General features: G+C 42.2%; 1 protein-coding gene across 1 annotated transcript; it reads right to left on the bottom strand.

Moving 5' to 3' along the window:
- Positions 1-19051: 19051 nt before the first annotated feature.
- LOC139833498 (high-affinity nitrate transporter 2.1-like) lies at positions 19052-21186 on the bottom strand. Its single transcript, XM_071823795.1, has 3 exons — positions 21085-21186; positions 19247-20536; positions 19052-19090 (listed from the first exon to the last, which is right to left on the bottom strand). Exons 1-3 carry the CDS (start codon positions 21184-21186, stop codon positions 19052-19054), a joined length of 1431 nt encoding a protein of 476 aa, XP_071679896.1.
- Between the last annotated feature and the right edge of the window lie 1443 nt (positions 21187-22629).

Here is a 22629-nt window from a genome sequence, read left to right on the forward strand (position 1 = left end):
TATAGCAATCGATGCTTTTCCTCTATGGAGGACTATTCTTTTACTTTCAATGTTGAGTCAGTTCACCTATCTCTCTCCACCTCAAGAAGCAAACACTTGTGTGAACTGTGCATTGATTCCTACATACTTGCTTATTGCACTTATTATATTACTCTATGTTGACAATATCCATGAGATATACAGGTTACAAGTTGAAAGCAACCGCTGAAACTTAATCTTCTTTTGTGTTGCTTCAATGCCTTTACTTTGAATTATTGCTTTATGAGTTAACTCTTATGCAAGACTTATTGATGCTTGTCTTGAAGTGCTATTCATGAAAAGTCTTTGCTTTATGATTCACTTGTTTACTCATGTCATATACATTGTTTTGATCGCTGCATTCACTACATATGCTTTACAAATAGTATGATCAAGATTATGATGGCATGTCACTCCGAAATTATCTCGTGTTATCGTTTTACCGGCTCGGGACGAGCAGAACTAAGCTTGGGGATGCTGATACGTCTCCGACGTATCGATAATTTCTTATGTTCCATGCCACATTATTGATGTTATCTACATGTTTTATGCACACTTTATGTCATATTCGTGCATTTTCTGGAACTAACCTATTAACAAGTTGCCGAAGTGCGAGTTCGTGTTTTCTGGTGTTTTTGCTTTCAGACATCCTAGTAAGGAAACAGTCTCGGAATTGGACGAAATCAAAGCCCAGGGCCTATTTTCTCACGAAGCTTCCGTAAGTCCGAAGGAGAGACGAAGAGGGGCCACGGAGGGGCCACACTATAGGGCGGCGCGGCCCCCTTGGCCGCGCCGGCCTGTGGTGTGGGGCCCCGTGCCGCCTCTTGACCTGCCCTTTCGCCTATAAAAAGTCTCCGTGACGAAACCCCGATCTGAGAACCACGACACGGACAACCTTCCAGAGACGCCGCCGCCGCCGATCCCATCTCGGGGGATCCAGGAGATCGCCTCCGGCACCCTGGCGGAGAGGGGAATCATCTCCCGGAGGACTCTACGCCGCCATGGTCGCCTCCGGTGTGATGTGTGAGTAGTCTACCCCTGGACTATGGGTCCATAGCAGTAGCTAGATGGTTGTCTTCTCCCCATTGTGCTATCATTGTCGGATCTTGTGAGCTGCCTAACATGATCAAGATCATCTATCTGTAATTCTATATGTTGCGTTTGTTGGGATCCGATGAATAGAGAATACTTGTTATGTTGATTATCAAAGCTATGCTTATGTGTTGTTTATGATCTTGCATGCTCTCCGTTATTAGTAGATGCTCTGGCCAAGTTGATGCTAGTAACTCCAAGAGAGAGTATTTATGCTCGATAGTGGGTTCATGCCTCTGTGAATCTGGAGGAGTGACAAGAACCACTAAGGTTATGGATGTGCTGTTGCCACTAGGGATAAAACATTAGTGCTATGTTCAAGGATGTAGTCACTAGTTACATTACGCGCAATACTTAATGCAATTGTCTGTTGTTAGCAACTTAATACCGGAGGGGGTTCGGATGATAACCTGAAGGTGGACTTTTTAGGCATAGATGCAGTTGGATGGCGGTCTATGTACTTTGTCGTAATGCCCAATTAAATCTCACTATACTCATCATGATATGTATGTGCATGGTCATGCTCTCTTTATTTGTCAATTGCCCAACTGTAATTTGTTCACCCAACATGCTGTTCGTCTTATGGGAGAGACACCTCTAGTGAACTGTGGACCCCGGTCCAATTCTCTTTACTGAAATACAATCTCTCGCAATCTTGTTCTACTGTTTTCTGCAAACAATCATCTTCCACACAATACGGTTAATCCTTTGTTACAGCAAGCCGGTGAGATTGACAACCTCACTGTTTCGTTGGGGCAAAGTACTTTGGTTGTGTTGTGCAGGTTCCACGTTGGCGCCGGAATCTCTGGTGTTGCGCCGCACTACATCCCGCCGCCATCAACCTTCAACGTGCTTCTTGGCTCCTCCTGGTTCGATAAACCTTGGTTTCTTTCTGAGGGAAAACTTGCTGCTGTGCGCATCATACCTTCCTCTTGGGGTTGCCCAACGAACGTGTGAAATACACGCCATCAGGCTCCCTTCCAGTTGCCACAATACAATAATGATCATCTCATACATATTCATCATCACATCATGGCCATATCACATCACCAAACCCTGCAAAAACAAGTTAGACGTCTCTAATTGGTTTGCATATTTTACGTGGTTTAGGGTTTTCGAGTAAGATCCAATCTACCTACGAACATGAACCACAACGGTGATACTAGTGTTGTCAATAGAAAGAGTAAATTGAATCTTCACTATGGTGGGAGAGATAGACACCCGCAAAGCCACTTATGCAATACAAGTTGCATGTCGAACGTGGAGCAAGTCTCATGAACGCGGTCATGTAAAGTTAGCCCGAGCCGCTTCATCCCACCATGCCACAAAGATGCAAAGTACTCGAACTAAAGACAATATAAGCATCAACGCCCACAAAACAATTGTGTTCTACTCGTGCAACCATCTATGCATAGACACGGCTCTGATACCACTGTAGGATAACGTTGCATAGGAAACAAAAATTTTCCTACCGCGAGAACGCAATCCAAGCCAAGATGCAATCTAGAAGACGGGAGCAACGAGGGGATGATCGAGTCTCACCCTTGAAGAGTTCCAAAGCCTACAACATGAGGCTCTTGTTGCTGCGGTAGACGATCACTTGCCGCTTGCAAAAGCGCGTAGAAGATCTTGATCACGGCGCCACAATCGGGCAGCACCTCCGTACTCGGTCACACGTTCGGTGTTGATGAAGACAACGTCCTTCTCCCCGTTCCAGCGGGCAGCGGAAGTAGTAGATCCTCCTCGGAATCCCGGTAGCACGACGGCGTGGTGACGGTGGTGGTGGAGAACTCCAGCAGGGCTTCGCCTAAGCGCTGCGGGAGTATTTATGTGGAGGAGGAGAGGCTAGGGTTTGGGGAGAGGGGGGCTTGGGCGCCGGCCACTTGGGGGCTGCGGCCAAGAGTGGCTTGGTGTGGCCGGCCCTGATGTCTACGTTCCCCCTCCTTTCCTGTAGACAGTGTTGGGCCTCCAAGAGCAGAGGTTTGTAGAACAGCAGCAAGTTTTCCCTTAAGTGGATCACCCAAGGTTTATCGAACTCAGGGAGGAAGAGGTCAAAGATATCCCTCTCATGCAACCCTGCAACCACAAAGCAAGAAGTCTCTTGTGTCCCCAACACACCTAATAGGTGCACTAGTTCGGCGAAGAGATAGTGAAATACAGGTGGTATGAATATATATGAGCAGTAGCAACGGTGCCAGAAAATAGCTTGCTGGCGTGTAGTTGATGGTGGTAGTATTGCAGCAGTAGTAATGCAGTAAAACAGTAAACAAGCAGCGATAGCAGTATTTAGGAACAAGGCCTAGGGATTACACTTTCACTAGTGGACACTCTCAACATTGATCACATAACAGAATAGATAAATGCATACTCTACACTTTTGTTGGGTGATGAACACATTGCGTAGGATTACACGAACCCTCAATGCCGGAGTTAACAAGCTCCACAATAATGCTCATATTTAAGTAACCTTATAGTGTAAGATAGATCAACAGACTAAACCAAGTACTAACATAGCATGCACACTGTCACCTTCATGCATCTGTAGGAGGAATAGATCACATCAATATTATCATAGCAATAGTTAACTTCGCAATCTACAAGAGATCATGATCATAGCATAAACCAAGTACTAACACGGTGCACACACTGTCACCTTTACACACGTGCAGGAGGAATAGAACTACTTTAATAACTTTGCTAGAGTAGCACATAGATAAATTGTGATACAAACTCATATGAATCTCAATCATGTAAAGCAGCTCATGAGATTATTGTATTGAGGTACATGGGAGAGAGATGAACCACATAGCTACAGCGGAGCCCTCAGCCTCGGAGGTGGATTACTCCCTCCTCATCATGGAAGCAGCGATGGCGGTGAAGATGGCGGTGAAGACGGCGGTGGAGATGGCTCTGGGGGCAATTCCCCGTCCGGCAGGGTGCCGGAACAGAGAGTTCTGTCCCCCGAATTGGAGTTTCGCGATGGCGGCGGTGCCCCTGGAGTCTTTCTGGAGTTTCGTCAATTGGTACTGCGTTTTTAGGTCGAAAGGGCTTTTATAGGCGAAGAGGCGGCGCAGGGGGGCACCTGGGGGCGCCACACCCTAGGCCGGCGCGGCCTAGGCCTGGCCCGCGCCGCCATGTGGTGTGGTGGCCCCCTGGCCCCTCTCCGACTCTTCTTCGGTGTTCTGGACGCTTCCGGGAAAAATAGGAGGTTTGGCGTTGATTTCGTCCAATTCCGAGAATATTGCCCGAACAGCCTTCTGGAACCAAAAACAGCAGAAAACAGGAACTGGCACCGTGGCATCTTGTTAATAGGTTAGTTCCGGAAAATGCATGAAAATGATATAAAGTGTGAACAAAACATGTTGGTATTGTCATAAAACAAGCATGGAACATCGGAAATTATAGATACGTTGGAGACGTATCAGCATCCCCAAGCTTAGTTCCTACTCGTCCTCGAGTAGGTAAACGATAAAAGATAATTTCTGAGGTGACATGCTACCAACATAATCTTAATCATACCATTGTAAAGCATATGAGATGAATGCAGCGATTCGAAACAATGTAAATGCAATGAGTAAACAAGTGAATCATATAGCAAAGACTTTTCATGAATAGTACTTTCGAGACAAGCATCAATAAGTCTTGCATAAGAGTTACTCATAAAGCAATAAATTCATAGTAGAGACATTGAAGCAACACAATGGAAGATTAAGTTTCAGCGGTTGCTTTCAACTTGTAACATGTATATCTCATGGATAGTTGTCAATGCAAAGCAATATAACAAATGCAATAAGCAAGTATATAAGAATCAATGCACAGTTCACACAAATGTTTGCTTCTTGAGGTGGAGAAAGATAGGTGAACTGACTCAACAATAAAAGTAAAAGAATGGTCCTTCAAAGAGGAAAGCATCGATTGCTATATTTGTGCTAGAGCTTTTATTTTGAAAACATGAAACAATTTTGTCAACGGTAGTAATAAAGCATATGTATCATGTAAATTATATCTTACAAGTTGCAAGCCTCATGCATAGTATACTAATAGTGCCCGCACCTTGTCCTAATTAGCTTGGACTACCGGATCATCACAATGCACATGTTTTAACCAAGTGTCACAAAGGGGTACCTCTATGCCGCCAGTACAAAGGTCTAAGGAGAAAGCTCGCATTGGATTTCTCGCTATTGATTATTCTCAACTTAGACATCCATACCGGGACAACATAGACAACAGATAATGGACTCCTCTTTTATGCATAAGCATGTAACAACAATTAATAATTTTCTCATATGAGATTGAGGATATATGTCCAAAACTGAAACTTCCACCATGGATCATGGCTTTAGTTAGCGGCCCAATGTTCTTCTCTAACAATATGCATGCTTAACCATAGGGTGGTAGATCTCTCTTACTTCAGACAAGACGGACATGCATAGCAACTCACATGAAATTCAACAATGAATAGTTGATGGCGTCCCCAGTGAACATGGTTATCGCACAACAAGCAACTTAATAAGAGATAAAGTGCATAATTACATATTCAATACCACAATAGTTTTTAAGCTATTTGTCCCATGAGCTATATATTGCAAAGGTGAATGATGGAATTTTAAAGGTAGCACTCAAGCAATTTACTTTGGAATGGCGGAAAATACCATGTAGTAGGTAGGTATGGTGGACACAAATGGCATAGTGTTGTTTGGCTCAAGGATTTGGATGCATGAGAAGTATTCCCTCTCGATACAAGGTTTAGGCTAGCAAGGTTGTTTGAAGCAAACACAAGCACGAACTAGTACAGCAAAACTCACATAAAAGACATATTACAAGCATTATAAAACTATACATCGTCTTCCTTGTTGTTCAAACATCTTACTAGAAAATATCTAGACTCTAGAGAAACCACTCATGCAAACCCAAATTTTAACAAGCTCTATGTATTTCCTCACTAATGGGTGCAAGGTATATGATGCAAGAGCTTAAACAAGAGCACAACAATTGCCAAGTATCACATTATTCAAGACATCACACCAATTTCTACATGTAGCATTTTCCAATTTCAACCATATAATAATTTAACGAAGCAGTTTCAACCTTCGCCATGAATATTATGAGCTAAGAACACATGTGTTCATACGAACCAGCGGAGCGTGTCTCTCTCCCACACAAGCATTTATTCAAACACAAACAAAAACAAAAGCATACAGACGCTCCAAGTAAAGCACATAAGATGTGACCGAATAAAAATATAGTTTCAAGAGAAGGAACCTGATAATTTGTCAATGAAGAAGGGGATGCCTTGGGCATCCCCAAGCTTAGACGCTTGAGTCTTCTTGAAATATGCAGGGATGAACCACCGGGGCATCCCCAAGCTTAGAGCTTTCACTCTTCTTGATCATAGTATATCATCCTCCTTTCTTGACCCTTGAAAACTTCCTCCACACCAAACTCGAAACAACTCATTAGAGGGTTAGTGCACAATAAAAATTAACATATTCAGAGGTGACACAATCATTCTTAACACTTCTGGACATTGCATAATGCTACTGGACATTAGTGGATCAAAGAAATTCATCCAACATAGCAAAAGAGGCAATGCGAAATAAAAGGCAGAATCTGTCAAAACAGAACAGTTCGTATTGACGAATTTTAAAATGGCACCAGACTTGCTCAAATGAAAATGCTCAAATTGAATGAAAGTTGCGTACATATCTGAGGATCATGCACGTAAATTGGCTTAATTTTCTGAGCTACCTACAGGGAGGTAGACCCAGATTCGTGACAGCAAAGAAATCTGAAACTGCGCAGTAATCCAAATCTAGTATTTACTTTTCTATCAAAGACTTTACTTGGCACAACAAAACATAAAACTAAGATAAAGAGAGGTTGCTACAGTAGTAAAAAACTTCCAAGACACAAATATAAAACAAAGTACTGTAGCAAAATAACACATGGGTTATCTCCCAAGAAGTTCTTTCTTTATAGCCATTAAGATGGGCTCAGTAGTTTTAATAATCCATTCGCGGGAAATAGTATTTGAAGCAAAAGAGAGCTTCAAGAGGCAAATTCAAAACAAATTTAAGTCTAACATGCTTCCTATGAAGAGGAATCTTGTACACAAATGAATTCATGAAGAACAAAGTGACAAGCATAAGAGGATAAAACACGAGTAACTTCAAGATTCTCAACATAAAGAGGGGAAACTTAATATTATTAAGATGCATATAACCACATTTCCCTCTCTCATAATAACTTTCAGTAGCATCATTGATGAAATCCACAATATACCCATCACTTAAAACATTCTTATCATGGTTCATATGCATAGAAGTATCATTAATTTTGGCATAAGAAGAGTTATTCTCATTATTAGTAATTGGAGCAAGATTATTATCAAGAATTTGAACATGGTAAACAAGTTGCATATTAAAAGAATTGTTTTTGGTAATCCAATCATGACTATGACAAGTTTCATAAGGATAATTATAACCTATATCATAGCATTCTTTATAATAATCATCAAAGATCGGAGGCACAGTGTCATCATAAGAAATAGAATAGTTATCTTTCACAAATGGTTTATCTATAACCATACCATCATTGTTATTAGAAGGAGATGTATCAAACACATAATGATCAGTAGCAAAAGGATTTTCAAACACCTCTTCCCCAAGCTTACAGCTTTCTATATTATTATGGGAGGAAGCATGGATAGCACTGACACTATGGCAATTATTATCATCATTTTCAGAATTAGTTTCCCAGAGATTTGCAATATCAAAAGTAGTGTGTTCATTCAAATCATGATTGCTAATGTATGTAAAGGGCATAGGAAGATCATCGTATTCAGATTCATTATCACAATAATCATTAGGAGCAACATACTTACGGTTACCTAGCGTTATCTCATTCACGCGGGGATACGCCGTTACCTCTTTCTTTTTATTCTCCTTCTTCTTCTTCTTCGTTCCCTTCTTCTTCTTCTTCTCTTCCTTCTCCTCGTTCCCTTCTTTAGGAGGAAGAGGCTTGAAGGGTGGCTCGTCCGCATAACCTGATTTACTTTCGTAAACAATAGAAGAAACTTGGGAGGATCCCTCCTTTTCATTAATTAGTTGAAAACACACAGCGGTCCTATCATATTTTGGCAAGGTGTCATCTTCTAAAATATTTTGTATGTAAGTATTTGTATGGCTATTATCAATGCAATAAGAAAAACACCCATGCAGGACATCATCAATATCAAGATCACTCATATGTAACAAAGAGATTTTTCTCGACAGTTCTTCACACCCCAAAGATAAAGTAAGTTCATCATGCTGATTAGGAGTAATTTCATCATCACAATACAAGTTTGCAGCACTCATTGGGTTCAAATTATCATTGGAGAAGCATTGAAAATTAAAATGACCCACTTCATGGCAAACTTCACAAATAAAAGGATAGAGGGCACAAACTTTTTTACCAAGATCATCTAGAGCCCTAAGCCACTTTCTAGTTTTTTCATTAATATGATGGATGCAATATTCATCTTTGACTTGATTAATTCCGCAAGGCCTATGCATTCCACAAAAATTAACATGCTTATAAGAAATAGCATTTTTAGGAGTTTGAGCATGCTTATTGCAATAATTAACAACAATTTCATTCTTCATGCAAGCCTCTTTAAAAGGTTCATGATACTTATCAAAATTATTTTTAGGCAATTCAAAATGAGAAGCAAAGGCTTTATAAAGATTTGCAGCAACTTGAGAGTCAAGACCATAAGTAGCACTCATATTTCGAAATTTATCGGTATCCATAAAAGCTTCAATGCATTCATAATCATAATTTATACCCGACTCCTTACCTTTGTCGTTCTCCCATCCTTCAGCGTTGTCCTCAATCCGATCAAGAAGATCCCACCTAGCTTCAACCTCTTTGCTTGTGAAAGATCCTTCCGAACACGCGTCCAGATAGTCCTTGTGTTGTCCTGAAAGCCTCGCATAAAAATTATTAACAATAACATTACGGGGAAGCTCATGAATGGGACATTTGAGCATTAGTGACTTCAATCTCCCCCACGCTTGAGAAATACTCTCTCCATCACGAGGATAAAAGTTATAAATATAATTCCTATCAATATGCACTTCATGAGGAGGATAAAATTTAGAATAAAAGAGAGATGCAATTTCCTCCCAACCAAGAGAATGTCTATTCTCCAACAATTTATACCAATGCGCCGCTTTACTGCACAATGAAACAGAGAATATCTTCTTCCTCACTTCATCCATAGAGATACCTGCACACTTGAATAACCCGCATAATTCGTGCAAAAACAGTAAATGATCTCTAGGATGGACAGTTCCATCCCCTTTATAGTGGTTGTCCATAACACATTCGATAATTTTCATAGGTATTTTATACGGAATACTTTCAGCAGGTGGATTTAAAATATCAGAAACATCATTAGAGTTATCGCATATGGGAGATAAAGCATTATCAGAGCAAAATATTTCTTCCAAAGCTGAGGAGCAAAAAAGATTATTCTTATATAAACTAGCTTCCCGAAGCTTAGACTTATCCATAGTATTAGCAGTAATTGCATTCATACTAATAACATCGCTACTAGCATGCAAATAAGGTTCCATAGGTTTTTTAATTTTCGCATCAAACAATTCTAAATCAGGAAAAAGATTAAAAAGCTCACCAATTTTTTTGTTGTTTTCCATTATGCCTAACTAGTGTAAACAAGAAACAAAAAGATGCAATTGCAGGATCTAAAGGAAATAGCTTCAAGCACAAACACAATGGCGCCAGAAAAGTACTTTACCTGGAACCGAAGTATGAGTGCCTTTTACCTTTCCTCCCCGGCAACGGCGCCAGAAAAGTGCTTGATGTCTACGTTCCCCCTCCTTTCCTGTAGACAGTGTTGGGCCTCCAAGAGCAGAAGTTTGTAGAACAGCAGCAAGTTTTCCCTTAAGTGGATCACCCAAGGTTTATCGAACTCAGGGAGGAAGAGGTCAAAGATATCCCTCTCATGCAACCCTGCAACCACAAAGCAAGAAGTCTCTTGTGTCCCCAACACACCTAATAGGTGCACTAGTTCGGCGAAGAGATAGTGAAATACAGGTGGTATGAATATATATGAGCAGTAGCAACGGTGCCAGAAAATAGCTTGCTGGCGTGTAGTTGATGGTGGTAGTATTGCAGCAGTAGTAACGCAAAGAAACAGTAAACAAGCAGCGATAGCAGTATTTAGGAACAAGGCCTAGGGATTACACTTTCACTAGTGGACACTCTCAACATTGATCACATAACAGAATAGATAAATGCATACTCTACACTTTTGTTGGGTGATGAACACATTGCGTAGGATTACACGAACCCTCAATGCCGGAGTTAACAAGCTCCACAATAATGCTCATATTTAAGTAACCTTATAGTGTAAGATAGATCAACAGACTAAACCAAGTACTAACATAGCATGCACACTGTCACCTTCATGCATATGTAGGAGGAATAGATCACATCAATATTATCATAGCAATAGTTAACTTCGCAATCTACAAGAGATCATGATCATAGCATAAACCAAGTACTAACACGGTGCACACACTGTCACCTTTACACACGTGCAGGAGGAATAGAACTACTTTAATAACTTTGCTAGAGTAGCACATAGATAAATTGTGATACAAACTCATATGAATCTCAATCACGTAAAGCAGCTCATGAGATTATTGTATTGAGGTACATGGGAGAGAGATGAACCACATAGCTACAGCGGAGCCCTCAGCCTCGGAGGTGGATTACTCCCTCCTCATCATGGAAGCAGCGATGGCGGTGAAGATGGCGGTGAAGACGGCGGTGGAGATGGCTCCGGGGGCAATTCCCCGTCCGGCAGGGTGCCGGAACAGAGTTCTGTCCCCCGAATTGGAGTTTCGCGATGGCGGCGGCGCCCCTGGAGTCTTTCTGGAGTTTCGTCAATTGGTACTGCGTTTTTAGGTCGAAAGGGCTTTTATAGGCGAAGAGGCGGCGCAGGGGGGCACCTGGGGGCGCCACACCCTAGGCCGGCGCGGCCTAGGCCTGGCCCACGCCGCCATGTGGTGTGGTGGCCCCCTGGCCCCTCTCCGACTCTTCTTCGGCGTTCTGGACGCTTCCAGGAAAAATAGGAGGTTTGGCGTTGATTTCGTCCAATTCCGAGAATATTGCCCGAACAGCCTTTCTGGAACCAAAAACAGCAGAAAACAGGAACTGGCACTGTGGCATCTTGTTAATAGGTTAGTTCCGGAAAATGCATGAAAATGATATAAAGTGTGAACAAAACATGTTGGTATTGTCATAAAACAAGCATGGAACATCGGAAATTATAGATACGTTGGAGACGTATCAGGCCCCTCCCCTTGGCTCCTCATTATATAGGTGGAAGTCCCCAAGAGTTGTAGTCCAAGTCTTCGAATAAGACCCCAACAACAAAAACTCCCAAAAGTGGGAAACCTACTCAAGGAGGGAGTCCTACCCAAGGTGGGACTCCCACCTTTCCCTTAGGTGGGGTGGCCGGCCAAGGAGGTGGAGTCCACCATGGACTCCACCCTCCCACTTGGTTGGCTGGTTAGGGTTTGTGGAGTCCCTTCGGTACTCCTCCTTCCATAGTGATTTATTCCGGATAATTTCTAGAAACCACCTTCCATAAATGCACCGGATCATTTCCAAACTTGGAAAGTGACTTCCTATATATGAATCTTATTCTCCGGACCATTCCGGAACTCCTCGTGATGTCCTGGATCCCATCCGAGACTCCGAACAAAACTTCGAACTCCATTCCATATTCCATATCTACTTAAACGATATCAAACCTTAAGTGTGTCACCCTACGGTTCGCGAACTATGTAGACATGGTTGAGACCTCTCTCTGACCAATAACCAATAGCGGGATCTGGAGATCCATAATGGCTCCCACATATTCAACGATGACTTTAGTGATCGAATGAACCATTCACATACGATACCAATTCCCTTTGTCACGCGATATTTTACTTGTCCGAGGTTTGATCATCGGTATCACTCTATACCTTGTTCAACCTCGTCTCCTGACAAGTACTCTTTACTCGTACCGTGGTATGTGGTCTCTTATGAACTTATTCATATGCTTGCAAGACATTAGATGACATTCCACCGAGAGGGCCCAGAGTATATCTATCCGTCATCGGGATGGACAAATCCCACTGTTGATCCATATGCCTCAACTCATACTTTCCGGATACTTAATCCCACCTTTATAAGCACCCATTTACGCAGTGACGTTTGATGTAATCAAAGTACCTTTCCGATATAAGTGATTTACATGATCTCATGGTCATAAGGACTAGGTAACTATGTATCGAAAGCTTATAGCAAATAACTTAATGACGTGATCTTATGCTACGCTTAATTGGGTGTATCCATTACATCATTCATATAATGACATAACCTTCTTATTAATAACATCCAATGTTCATGATCACGAAACCATGATCATCTATTAATCAACAAGCTAGTTATACAAGAGGCTTACTAGGGACTCTTTGTTGTTCACATAACACACATGTATCAATGTTTCGGTTAATACAATTATAGCATGGTATGTAAACATTATCATAAACACAAAGATATATTATAATAACCATTTTATTATTGCCTCTTGGGCATATCTCCAACATATCAACCGTATGAGTATACCGGGTTTAGACATGGGCTTCGGAGGGCTCACAGTTAATTAATTAATTAATTTGCTAATTACTCGAAAGCCCAAACTAAGTTTGGGGAGGGGGTTGTATGGGAGCAAGCCTCAATTATTAATTCTTGCCTTGTTTCTGGCAGTCTACTTATCGTATACACGTTAGTTTCTGAAAAAAAAGATGTTGTATCTTTTTTTTCTTGGAATGGGGAGCAAAGCCCTAGCCTCTGCAAGATGTCGTATCTGCGATTCGACAAAAATACGCACTACATTATATGTCAAATGCTCGTCAGCTTTATCCTGCTCAATTATGCATATTATGTTATCAAATAAACACCTTGATATATATATATATAGCAACAAGATCCTAAATTAGATGAGATATATGAAGAATTGGAGAGAGAGGGAGAGACTGAAGGGAGTATATCTGTCCCTTTGAACTTATCAGGGTTGTCCAATTATAGGAGAAGTTATATAGCACTGAAACCATTTCATGATATGGTAACTTCTCTTTTCCATAAATAACAAGTCGGTGTTGTTTAACTAATAGCTACAAGAGCCATATGTCAAAAAGAAAAACAAGCCACAAGAGCCATGTACAAAACCGTACGCGTGGAAGAGTTGACTATGAAGGGTTAGGGCATACGCAATGGTTGATAATATCCTCTTATCGTAGGTATTGCATGTGATTCGAGATGTTCAAATAACATGTTATACAATGAATTATGTCTTGGTTATCCCCTTTAGTTAAGGTTTGCATGCTCCTTAGCTAGCTACAATTATGTCTCAGCGTTTATCCCCTTTAGTTATGGTTTGCATGCTCCTTAGCTAGGTACAATTCATTCGGCAAATGCATGTTTTAGGTATTCATGCAATAGTACAATTACACGGGAGTTGGTGAATCATCAAATGATTAGTGTATCTTGCATTAAGATTTTTTGAAAGGGGAGTTTGGCTTTACAATGGATGGGATACTATTATGTCACTTGTACGGAAAACACTTTCACACTTGGGTAACCGAGATTGCACGATGTGACTGGTCGCCTCGTCTACACCATTCACGTCATTTATGTTCTTGCACGCTCACTACGGGAGAGCATAGATGTGCCGACGGCCGCCGTATGTGCCGACGGCTAAATATTGGGGCCGTTGGCACAAGAGCATCCGGAGAGCAGCGACAAGGATGACCGTCGGCGTTAAACTGACCGTCAGTACAGGACGAAGGTGGCGACGGCCACCGTCGGCACAGTTATGGCCGTCGACATAGGACCAGTCTGACTGTCGGCACAACATCTTTTTATTTTCACTACAAACCTGTGCTGATGGCATAGTTTTTTCCCTGTTTTTTCATGTCAATCTTCGAAAAAGCATAACTAAATCATTCTAATTGAGAAAATAAGTATAATATATTAAATTTTGCAGAAAAACAAGATCTATCATAGAAAAATATGAAAAATGGAATATTTTAAATACCTAAACAAACCTTCTTAGAAATGAGCTATAATGTTCGAGGTTTCATGGCTTTCACACACGCCAAAAATGAAAAAATGGTCGCCCATAGGTCGGATTAGAAATACGCGTAAGAGGTCTTGCTTCCCATCCTAGGGCCCAAACACGTGCCATATATGACCTCATTTCGGCAAACTATACCATGCTGAGGCCGTTTCCCACCTCATTTCCCCTGAAATCCATAGAACTTCGGACGTGATAGCCCTTTTCGTGATGAGTTTTTTAAAATAATTGCCGTATCCCAATTTGTACAAATGGAATAGTTACTACGATATATAAAATCACGCCACGCGGCTCCGTGGGATTTTTTTTGACTTCGTTCAAATTGCCATCTAGCCAAAACAGCCCCCCCGGGGCATGCGGTATCGCCATACCGAGCGTGCGGGTGCACCCATTCGCGAACAAACTAAACGGACAAAAATGAGCACATATAATGATACGTCTTAGAAATAACAACATTTTTTCCGGAATTTCTGGAGCGACGGATTGTTGACCCGTAGTTTAAATTCTGCCAGTATCCAGCAGATTCAGCGGGACACCGCCGAAAGCCGCACGGGTTCCCAAAAAGCTAACGCGTGCACATGGCATGTGATAAGTGGTGTGTAGATGGTCTACTATCACTGCATAGAGGTTTCACGTTATACTAAAATGCGCCCCATGTAGCTGCTTAAAAAAACCCGTTTGAGTACGCTGAAAATGAAAAAAATGGTCGCCCGTGGGTCGGATTAGAAATCCGTATTCGGGGTCTTGCTTCCCATCTTAGGGCCCACAGACATGTCAAATATGACCTCGTTTCGGTAAACTATATCATGCCGAGCCCATTTCTCACCTCATTTCCCCTGAAATCCATAGAACTCCGGACGTGATAGCCCTTTTCGTGATGGATTTTTCAAAATAATTGCCGTATCCCAATTTTGACAAACGGAATAGTTACTATGACATATAAAATGACGCCACGCGGCTCCGTGGGATTTTTTTGACTTTGTTCAAATTGCCATCTGGCCAAAACAGCCCCCCCCCGGGACATGCGGTATCGTCGTACCGGACGTGCAGGTGCACCCATTCGCGAACAAACTAAACGGACAAAAATTAGCATATACAATGATATGTCGTAGAACTAAAACCATTTTTCCGGAATTTCTGGAGCGACGGATAGTTGTCCCCTAGTTCAAATCCGGTCAGTTTCGAGCGGATTCGGCGGGACACCGCCGGAAGGCGCATGGGTTCCCAAAATGCTAACGCGTGTACATGCATGTGCTAGGTGGTCTACTATCACCGCACGGAGGTTTCACGTCATACTAAAATATGTCCCATGTAGCTGCTTCACAAAAAAAACCGTTTGGGCACGCTAAAAATGAAAAAAATGGTCGCTCGTGGGTCGGATTAGAAATCCGCGTCTGGGGTCTTGCTTTCCATCCTAGGGGCCACACACGTGGCAAATATGACCTTATTTCGGTAAACTATGCCATGCTGAGACCGTTTCCCACCTCATTTCCCCTGAAATCCATAGATTTCCGGACGTGATAGCCCTTTTCGTGAAGAGTTTTTAAAAATAATTTCCGTATCCCAATTTCCGTGGATCGGATTAAAAATCCGTGTATGGGTTCTTGCTTCCCATCCTAGAGCCCACACACATATCAAATATGACCTCCTTTCGGCAAACTATGCCATGTCGAGGCTGTTTCCCACCTCATTCTGATAAAGTCAGTCAGATTTAAACTAGAGGTACTTGATCTAATGCTCATGATTTTTGGGTAAATTAACTTTGTAGGTTAAAAAGATGATATGGATGTCATATTTGTATTCCTCTCATTTTTCCGATCAATTTAGACATATTATTTGCTAAATTCGCAATTATTGATATTAATTATTCAAAATTAAATAAAAAGATAAAAAATAAAATAATTAATTATTTTCTAAATTCTAAATTATTATTATTTATATATATTCATTGTTGTTTACTTAAGTAATTGTTTAGAATTCAAAAATATAGAGGTGTTGCATCACGGTTAAAGGGTTAATATGATTGATATGGTAGTATTAACAATAATGTGTCATTTCTTTAATGGAAGCTTATCCGAAGAGAACCAAGAAGTTAAGCATGCCGGGTGTACTTAGAGTTATAAGTGTGATTGTGAAAGATTAACAAGTAAAAAAGAAGAAAAAGAAAAGTGAAAAAAATATATTTTTTTGAATTTTTTTAAAATGCTATGCCGAAGGTAAATCCGTCGGCACCGAAAAATAAAAAAATATTTGATTTTTTTTCGAAAAACATAATTTGATTTTTTTTCAAAAATAAATTTGAAAATTTTGAAATACTATGCCGAGGGTAAAACCGTCGGCACAACAGTCTGTGCCGATGGCTAGTCTGTGCCGACGGTGATTGGGCTGTCCCCGACCAGATCTTGCCCGACGAGAAGACGCCGACGATCACCGTTGGCACAGCCTGTGCCGACGGCCTTCCTTGCTGTGCCGACGGCCGCAGACTCCCAGTCTCATGTAGTGGCTCGCTTTCCTGCCCACCAGACCCTGCCACTACTCTTCATCACCCCACCGCCCTTATACTCCTCCGCCCATCTCCTCCATAATCCACAACTCAAGCACAGCCATGGCCATGGTCGTGGTCATGGTGGAGACCTAGGTCTAGGTCTGAGATCTCCAACCGTGCCAAGCCTAGGCATACTGTAGATCAATGGGAACATGCTCAAGGTCGCTGGATTTAGCGTGGACGAGGCATCGGCGAGCCAAGTTCATGACCAACGACGCTGAGTCGAAGAAATAGGAGCCGCCATGGATGACTGTACGATGTTAGTAAGTTTTCTATTTTTTGACGCTGAGTATGTTTGCTTGACTTTCCCCGAACTCGTGTGGTTTTGTTGTGAATACATAATCAAGATGCTCCAAAGATTCTTAGCCTTGCTACAAACTTTTGCTAAATGTTGTAGAGGTTCTCGTGAGGTGCTAAAAGCATTGGCCTCCCATGCCGCAAAAGTTTTTGACTTTGTTTTGTGAATTTTCCATGACCCAACGATTTTTGATGCGAGAATAATTTTTTTGGTTGCATTACATTTTCAAAATTATGCGAATATTTTTTGCATGTTTGTAACATTCTTTCATGATTTTTTGTTACATAATCACATTTTTGTTGCATTACTATTTTAAAATGCTGGAGATCTTTTGTCCACAGCTGTAAACAAAGGAATAGATGAACAGTCTAAGTTAAAGGATTTTAGTGCGCAAGTTGCATATTTATCTTTTTTTTGGTGGCCGCACACATACATTGTTTTCAGTGAAAATTGATACGCATAAGTATAAGTATCAACGCTATATGTACGTGCATTATGTATCTCAAAATTTTCTGAAACTTATAAAACACTCTTTTTTTGTGGGCTAGTTCAAAACTCGGGCTCGGTAGTACCCCCTTCCCCCACGTATTATCGGCATGCCAATTTTTTGTTTAATTTTCTTAGGTTGCAATAACGAAAGGAATATTACTACATCCATCCGGTATATAGGTTATACACGCATACCTAGGTTGTAAATTTCACCGCCGTAATACAAGATATATATTACAAACTATATGTCATTACAAAATTCAGATGTTTTACTTTCTAATGATATAATTTTGTGTTACATAGTTTATATCATGTTAATCAAATTAACGATGTAGTGATGCGAGCAGGTCCTATGAACCGCGACGGAGGGAATTAAACGTTCATTGCTTCCCCACGTAATTTCAGGTAATGAACCGCATAGGCCGAATAAAGCATGTTTTGATCCGAGGACTGCGGAGATAAAGCACTTCTTCATCAATGCCATATCTGCTCAACTCACGCCCACTTTAAGGTCCCTAAGCCGATGAACACTAGCATCTAAACTTGCTTCCCTTTTGTTATACATTGTCTCCCCAAGAAAATGTTTAAGACCAGCTACTATCCTTTGGGTATCTGTGATGATTTCGCAAACGACATTAATGACTCCTGATCAAATAACCACGGCAACCAATACAGTTGTTTGTTTGCACAATGTTCAATCAAACCTTCTGGAATTGAGAGCTAGACGAACGGATGCTAGCTCCTAACTGTAGAGATGCACTTGAAGCTGAACTAAGCACTCTAAGGGAGGGTTTATCCTTCGCGATGCAGTGGTGTAACCAACCCCTGATCTTGAGACAGACTGTTTGGCCGTAGTCAAAATGGTACGGAATAAAGACATGGACCAGTCAGTCTATACGACTCTGGTCGAAGATATTAAATCTTTGCTGAAGAATCATCAACTTTGCTTTACTCATATTAAGAGAATTCGGAATACTAGTAGTCATTTTATGGCCAATTATACTTGGTTAAACAGGCATACTGAAGTGTGGCAATTTTCTGATCCGGATGGATTAGTATACACTTAACAAGATTTTGTAATATCTGATATTCTTTGAGTAATGCAAGTATTGATTTGAAAAAAGACGAACAGATGCTCCGTCCTTGCTGTCGGTCTAAGAGTGTATGTAATGCATGATAGCGTGTTCTTCTCATTATTACCGGTACAACAGTTTTATGATGGCAATGTAGGACAATGACGGGATTGCAGAAACTTTTCGCTGTATGACACCCCATGGAACAACATCACGTGTGGTGTTTGTGTAATTCAGTACTAGCATGTACTTATGCACTGCTACGTGTTAGTTTAGTGCACTTGGACTTGCACATTGTGTAGCCGGGTCTACCGAAGGCACGCTGCAGGAAGCAGTCAGTTGTGGAGATCCTTCCAGGCTACAGATTTATCCTTCTATGCACGAAAATGCAAACATTTTGATTTGTTCACTGTCGTTCGCTCCGGCGCAATTGTTTTGTGTGTCTGGGGCAAAGTCAAACGGAAATGATACTTGGACATCAAACTTCTTGTGGAGGCATGGAATGTTTTCGGACTTTGATGTCGCCTCACTCCCTTTATGCTAAATTCCTGGATCCACCCATGCAGCCCCTTAGCGGTTGAGTACCGCGGCGACTTGAGGGAGAGCAGTTGCATAAGCCCCGAGCCAAAATTGCCACCATCGTCGGTCATTCCGGAGATGATGCTGAGAGACCGCCACAAGACGAAGGGGGCGAGGCCAAAGATGACAACACATGCCGCGGCCTGGGCACAATTGGAGAAGAGAACCATGGCGGTGATAGATGCTGGAAGAGCGGAGGCACGACCGAGCCAGAGGCAGAACACGCTACCGGCGGTCTGCAGGATCCAGATGTTCCAAAGACGGATGCGGACGCGCATACCAAAGTAGTTGGAACAAAGGTCGGTGAGGTATCCCACCATGGGGCGAGCCATGATGTTGGCCATAATAAAGTAGGTGGCGATGGTGCAGGCGGTGCTGAGGTCTAGGTGGAAATGGTCGAAGTAGTAACCGGTGATGATATTGTCGGCATTGAGCTCGACGCCCATGCAGTAGCCATAGAGGAGGACAAGCAGCCATGTTCGGTAGTTGGTGACAACGTCCAATAAGACCTTGAAAATGCTATATTTCTTCGTGTCTATAACATTACGAAGTCTGAAGAAGTTGCCGTCAAGGAGATCTTGCCTCAGTATGAGCACGAGGATACCCATCACGATGTGCATCATCCCGGGCATAAAGTAGGCGATGCGCCATGCAACAAAGGTTGTGGCTCCACAAATCTTGATGGGGTGCATAAAAAGTGGTATGAAGAATTGCGTGGCACCTCCACCCATGTTCCCCCGCCCCGCAAAACATCCGTTGATGGCGAAGATCATGTTCATGTTGAACATGGTCCTTATCAAATTCTGGCACGACACGAACGTCGCAAGGGAGAAGCCGGTTAGGAAGCGGACAGTGATATACCCTGCTGCATTATCGATGGGTGACATGCAGGACACGATGGGTGCGGTGAGCATGACAAGGAAAGCACAACCGTAGCGTGGGCCAACGAGGTCAAATATGACTTCCATAGCGAGTTTAGAGAAGATGGAGCCTGACAAGGTTGCCACCGTAGCATTTTCGATGTCGGCCTTGGCGAGGTTGAGGTTATCACCTATGATAGGCACCAATGGCGCTGCGGCAAAGGTGGAGACAAAGCAGACGAAAGAGATCCACGGGAAGTGGAAGGCTCGCATGTATGGGCTGGCGAAGGAGAAAAGCCTGAAGGACTTCGCCTTGTCCTCGTTGTCCACCTTAAGCTTGAACCTGCTCGCCGCGGCCATATTTTCCTCTTGTTTCTTGAGCTAGCTGCGGCGAACTAAAAGCAGCTATGGGTGGTTGCCGCTGATCTTGATCTTCGCTTGCAATGTAATGGCTATGGGGTTTATGTCTTGTGATCTTGCATCGGTGAGGTATTTAGAGCTGAGGCATGCGTGCGTTTGGAGGCCGTCGGAGTTGACATCTCTTAGCTAACGACATGTGTGGTGAGGTAGCATTGTCTAGTTAGTAATAAGGAATTGATGTACTTGTACTAATGTATTGCATCTGACGGAATCGTGGCACGGCTGCTGGGATTAAACAACGGATGTGCAACAGAGTCAGACATGGAGGAAACGATCAATTAACCGAAATAACATCGTTGCCGCATCTCCTCGGCGCTCAGCCCGTGGGATCGACCAAGGATATCAGAATATGCACCGTCTCCCACATCAGAAGACGCGTGTGCCGAATCAATTTTCGGCAACTCTGCTTTAATAAAAAGAGAGCTTACATTTAGAGACGTTTTATATCAGCCTGAAGAACCAATCTCGAGATTAACTTTTCGCGCTTTACAAATTTAGCTCACGTTTACCTGTAACAACCTCCCACGTTTTATATCAGCCTGTGGGTTGATATGCTGTTTTTCCGCCGAGGACCATACTTGCAACTCTTGCAGCGATCCAACAGCCACCATACACGCAGCCAAGGGCGTTGATCACCCAGAGTCGATATGCTCTGACTCTGGCCAGCGGATCATGTCAACTGTGACACTGACAATATGCAAAGGGACAAGTTATGACCCCATCTACGTTTTAGTTAGTTATAATAATACTAACTCTCTGAGTGGTGGCCATGGACGGTTAAACGTCTACCCAGGGTCGACGGAAGGACGGGAACTCCATCATCATGTTTGCCATTAGGTCTATTTGGTTGGAGCGGAATGCGCGTGTCTTCGATGGCAAGGCATCGACGTCCGATTCTCTCCTGGACATGGTGGTTGATACTTGGGGAGCCTGGATGGTAGCCCGCGGTAGGCAACCGAGAGGCGTTCCATAGTTTTTTTTTTTTCCTTTTCTCTCCTTTTCGACCCACACCGACTCCGGTTGTTTGGGTCGCGGTGGTTCCAGCTCTGTAATGGACTTGGTCCTTGTTTTCTTCCTCGAGCTTAATACAAAACACACAGATCTCCTGCGGGTACTCGAAAAAAAACTCACTTCGCCCGTCTGTAAAAGGCTGTCACGGATTTGTCTAGACACACATGTATCTAGATAAATCTGCAACATCCTTTTTTTTAACGGAGAAAGTACTTGAAAAAATGCCTTACTTGAAATTAAATGTAAATATAAATGTTTGCTAATGTAATTTTTCTTTTATAGCTAAAAATGTTTTAAAAATAATGTGGAAGGCCTAATTCTCATTAGGGTCACAATGGTGTATTTATATATGTGTATCACATACAAGGCTACACGCTACACCTTGGCAACACAACTTAAGGGAGCGCTATCCATATATGAGATGTGCACATGCATATACGTATATAGCTAGAGTTACAACGTTTAATTGACCCCTCAGTCATAATTTTTTTAAATTAAGATTGTGAAAAAGATATCTCTAAGCTTTTGTGTAGCACGTGACTTCATAAAATGATCGCCCATTGGTCTTCAGAAGGAACGAATCGTATGTTCACTCTCACAATCAAAGCGATAATTCGTTCACTCTCACAATCAAAGCGATAATTCACTTTAATACGCTTCATCCTAGAATGGAATACTGTACTTACGTTTCTCCAATATTGTCACACCACAAACACGTGCTGCTGTACCCGCAACTCACCGAGCAATTGCTTCACCGAAATAACTACCCGAGTCACATTAGCCAATGCCTTATGATTAATCAGCTTCAATACTTGACCAAGAAACGGTACCATGTTTTCTCGCACACCATGAAATCAGATATGCTCCCAGTAACATTACAATCCATTAGTAGACATCCTCCGGTCATCTAGACAACCTTCCGAGTCCGCAAGACAAAAAAAATAAACGACGTAGAATCAGATTTGTACGCGACCCAAATGAAATCGTCCCTATCATTTTTTAAAAAAATTCTCATGGCAATTGTCCAATAAACAACTGTAGGA

This window comes from Lolium perenne, chromosome 7 (genome assembly GCF_019359855.2).
Source record: "Lolium perenne isolate Kyuss_39 chromosome 7, Kyuss_2.0, whole genome shotgun sequence".
NCBI classification, from domain to species: Eukaryota; Viridiplantae; Streptophyta; class Magnoliopsida; order Poales; family Poaceae; genus Lolium; species Lolium perenne.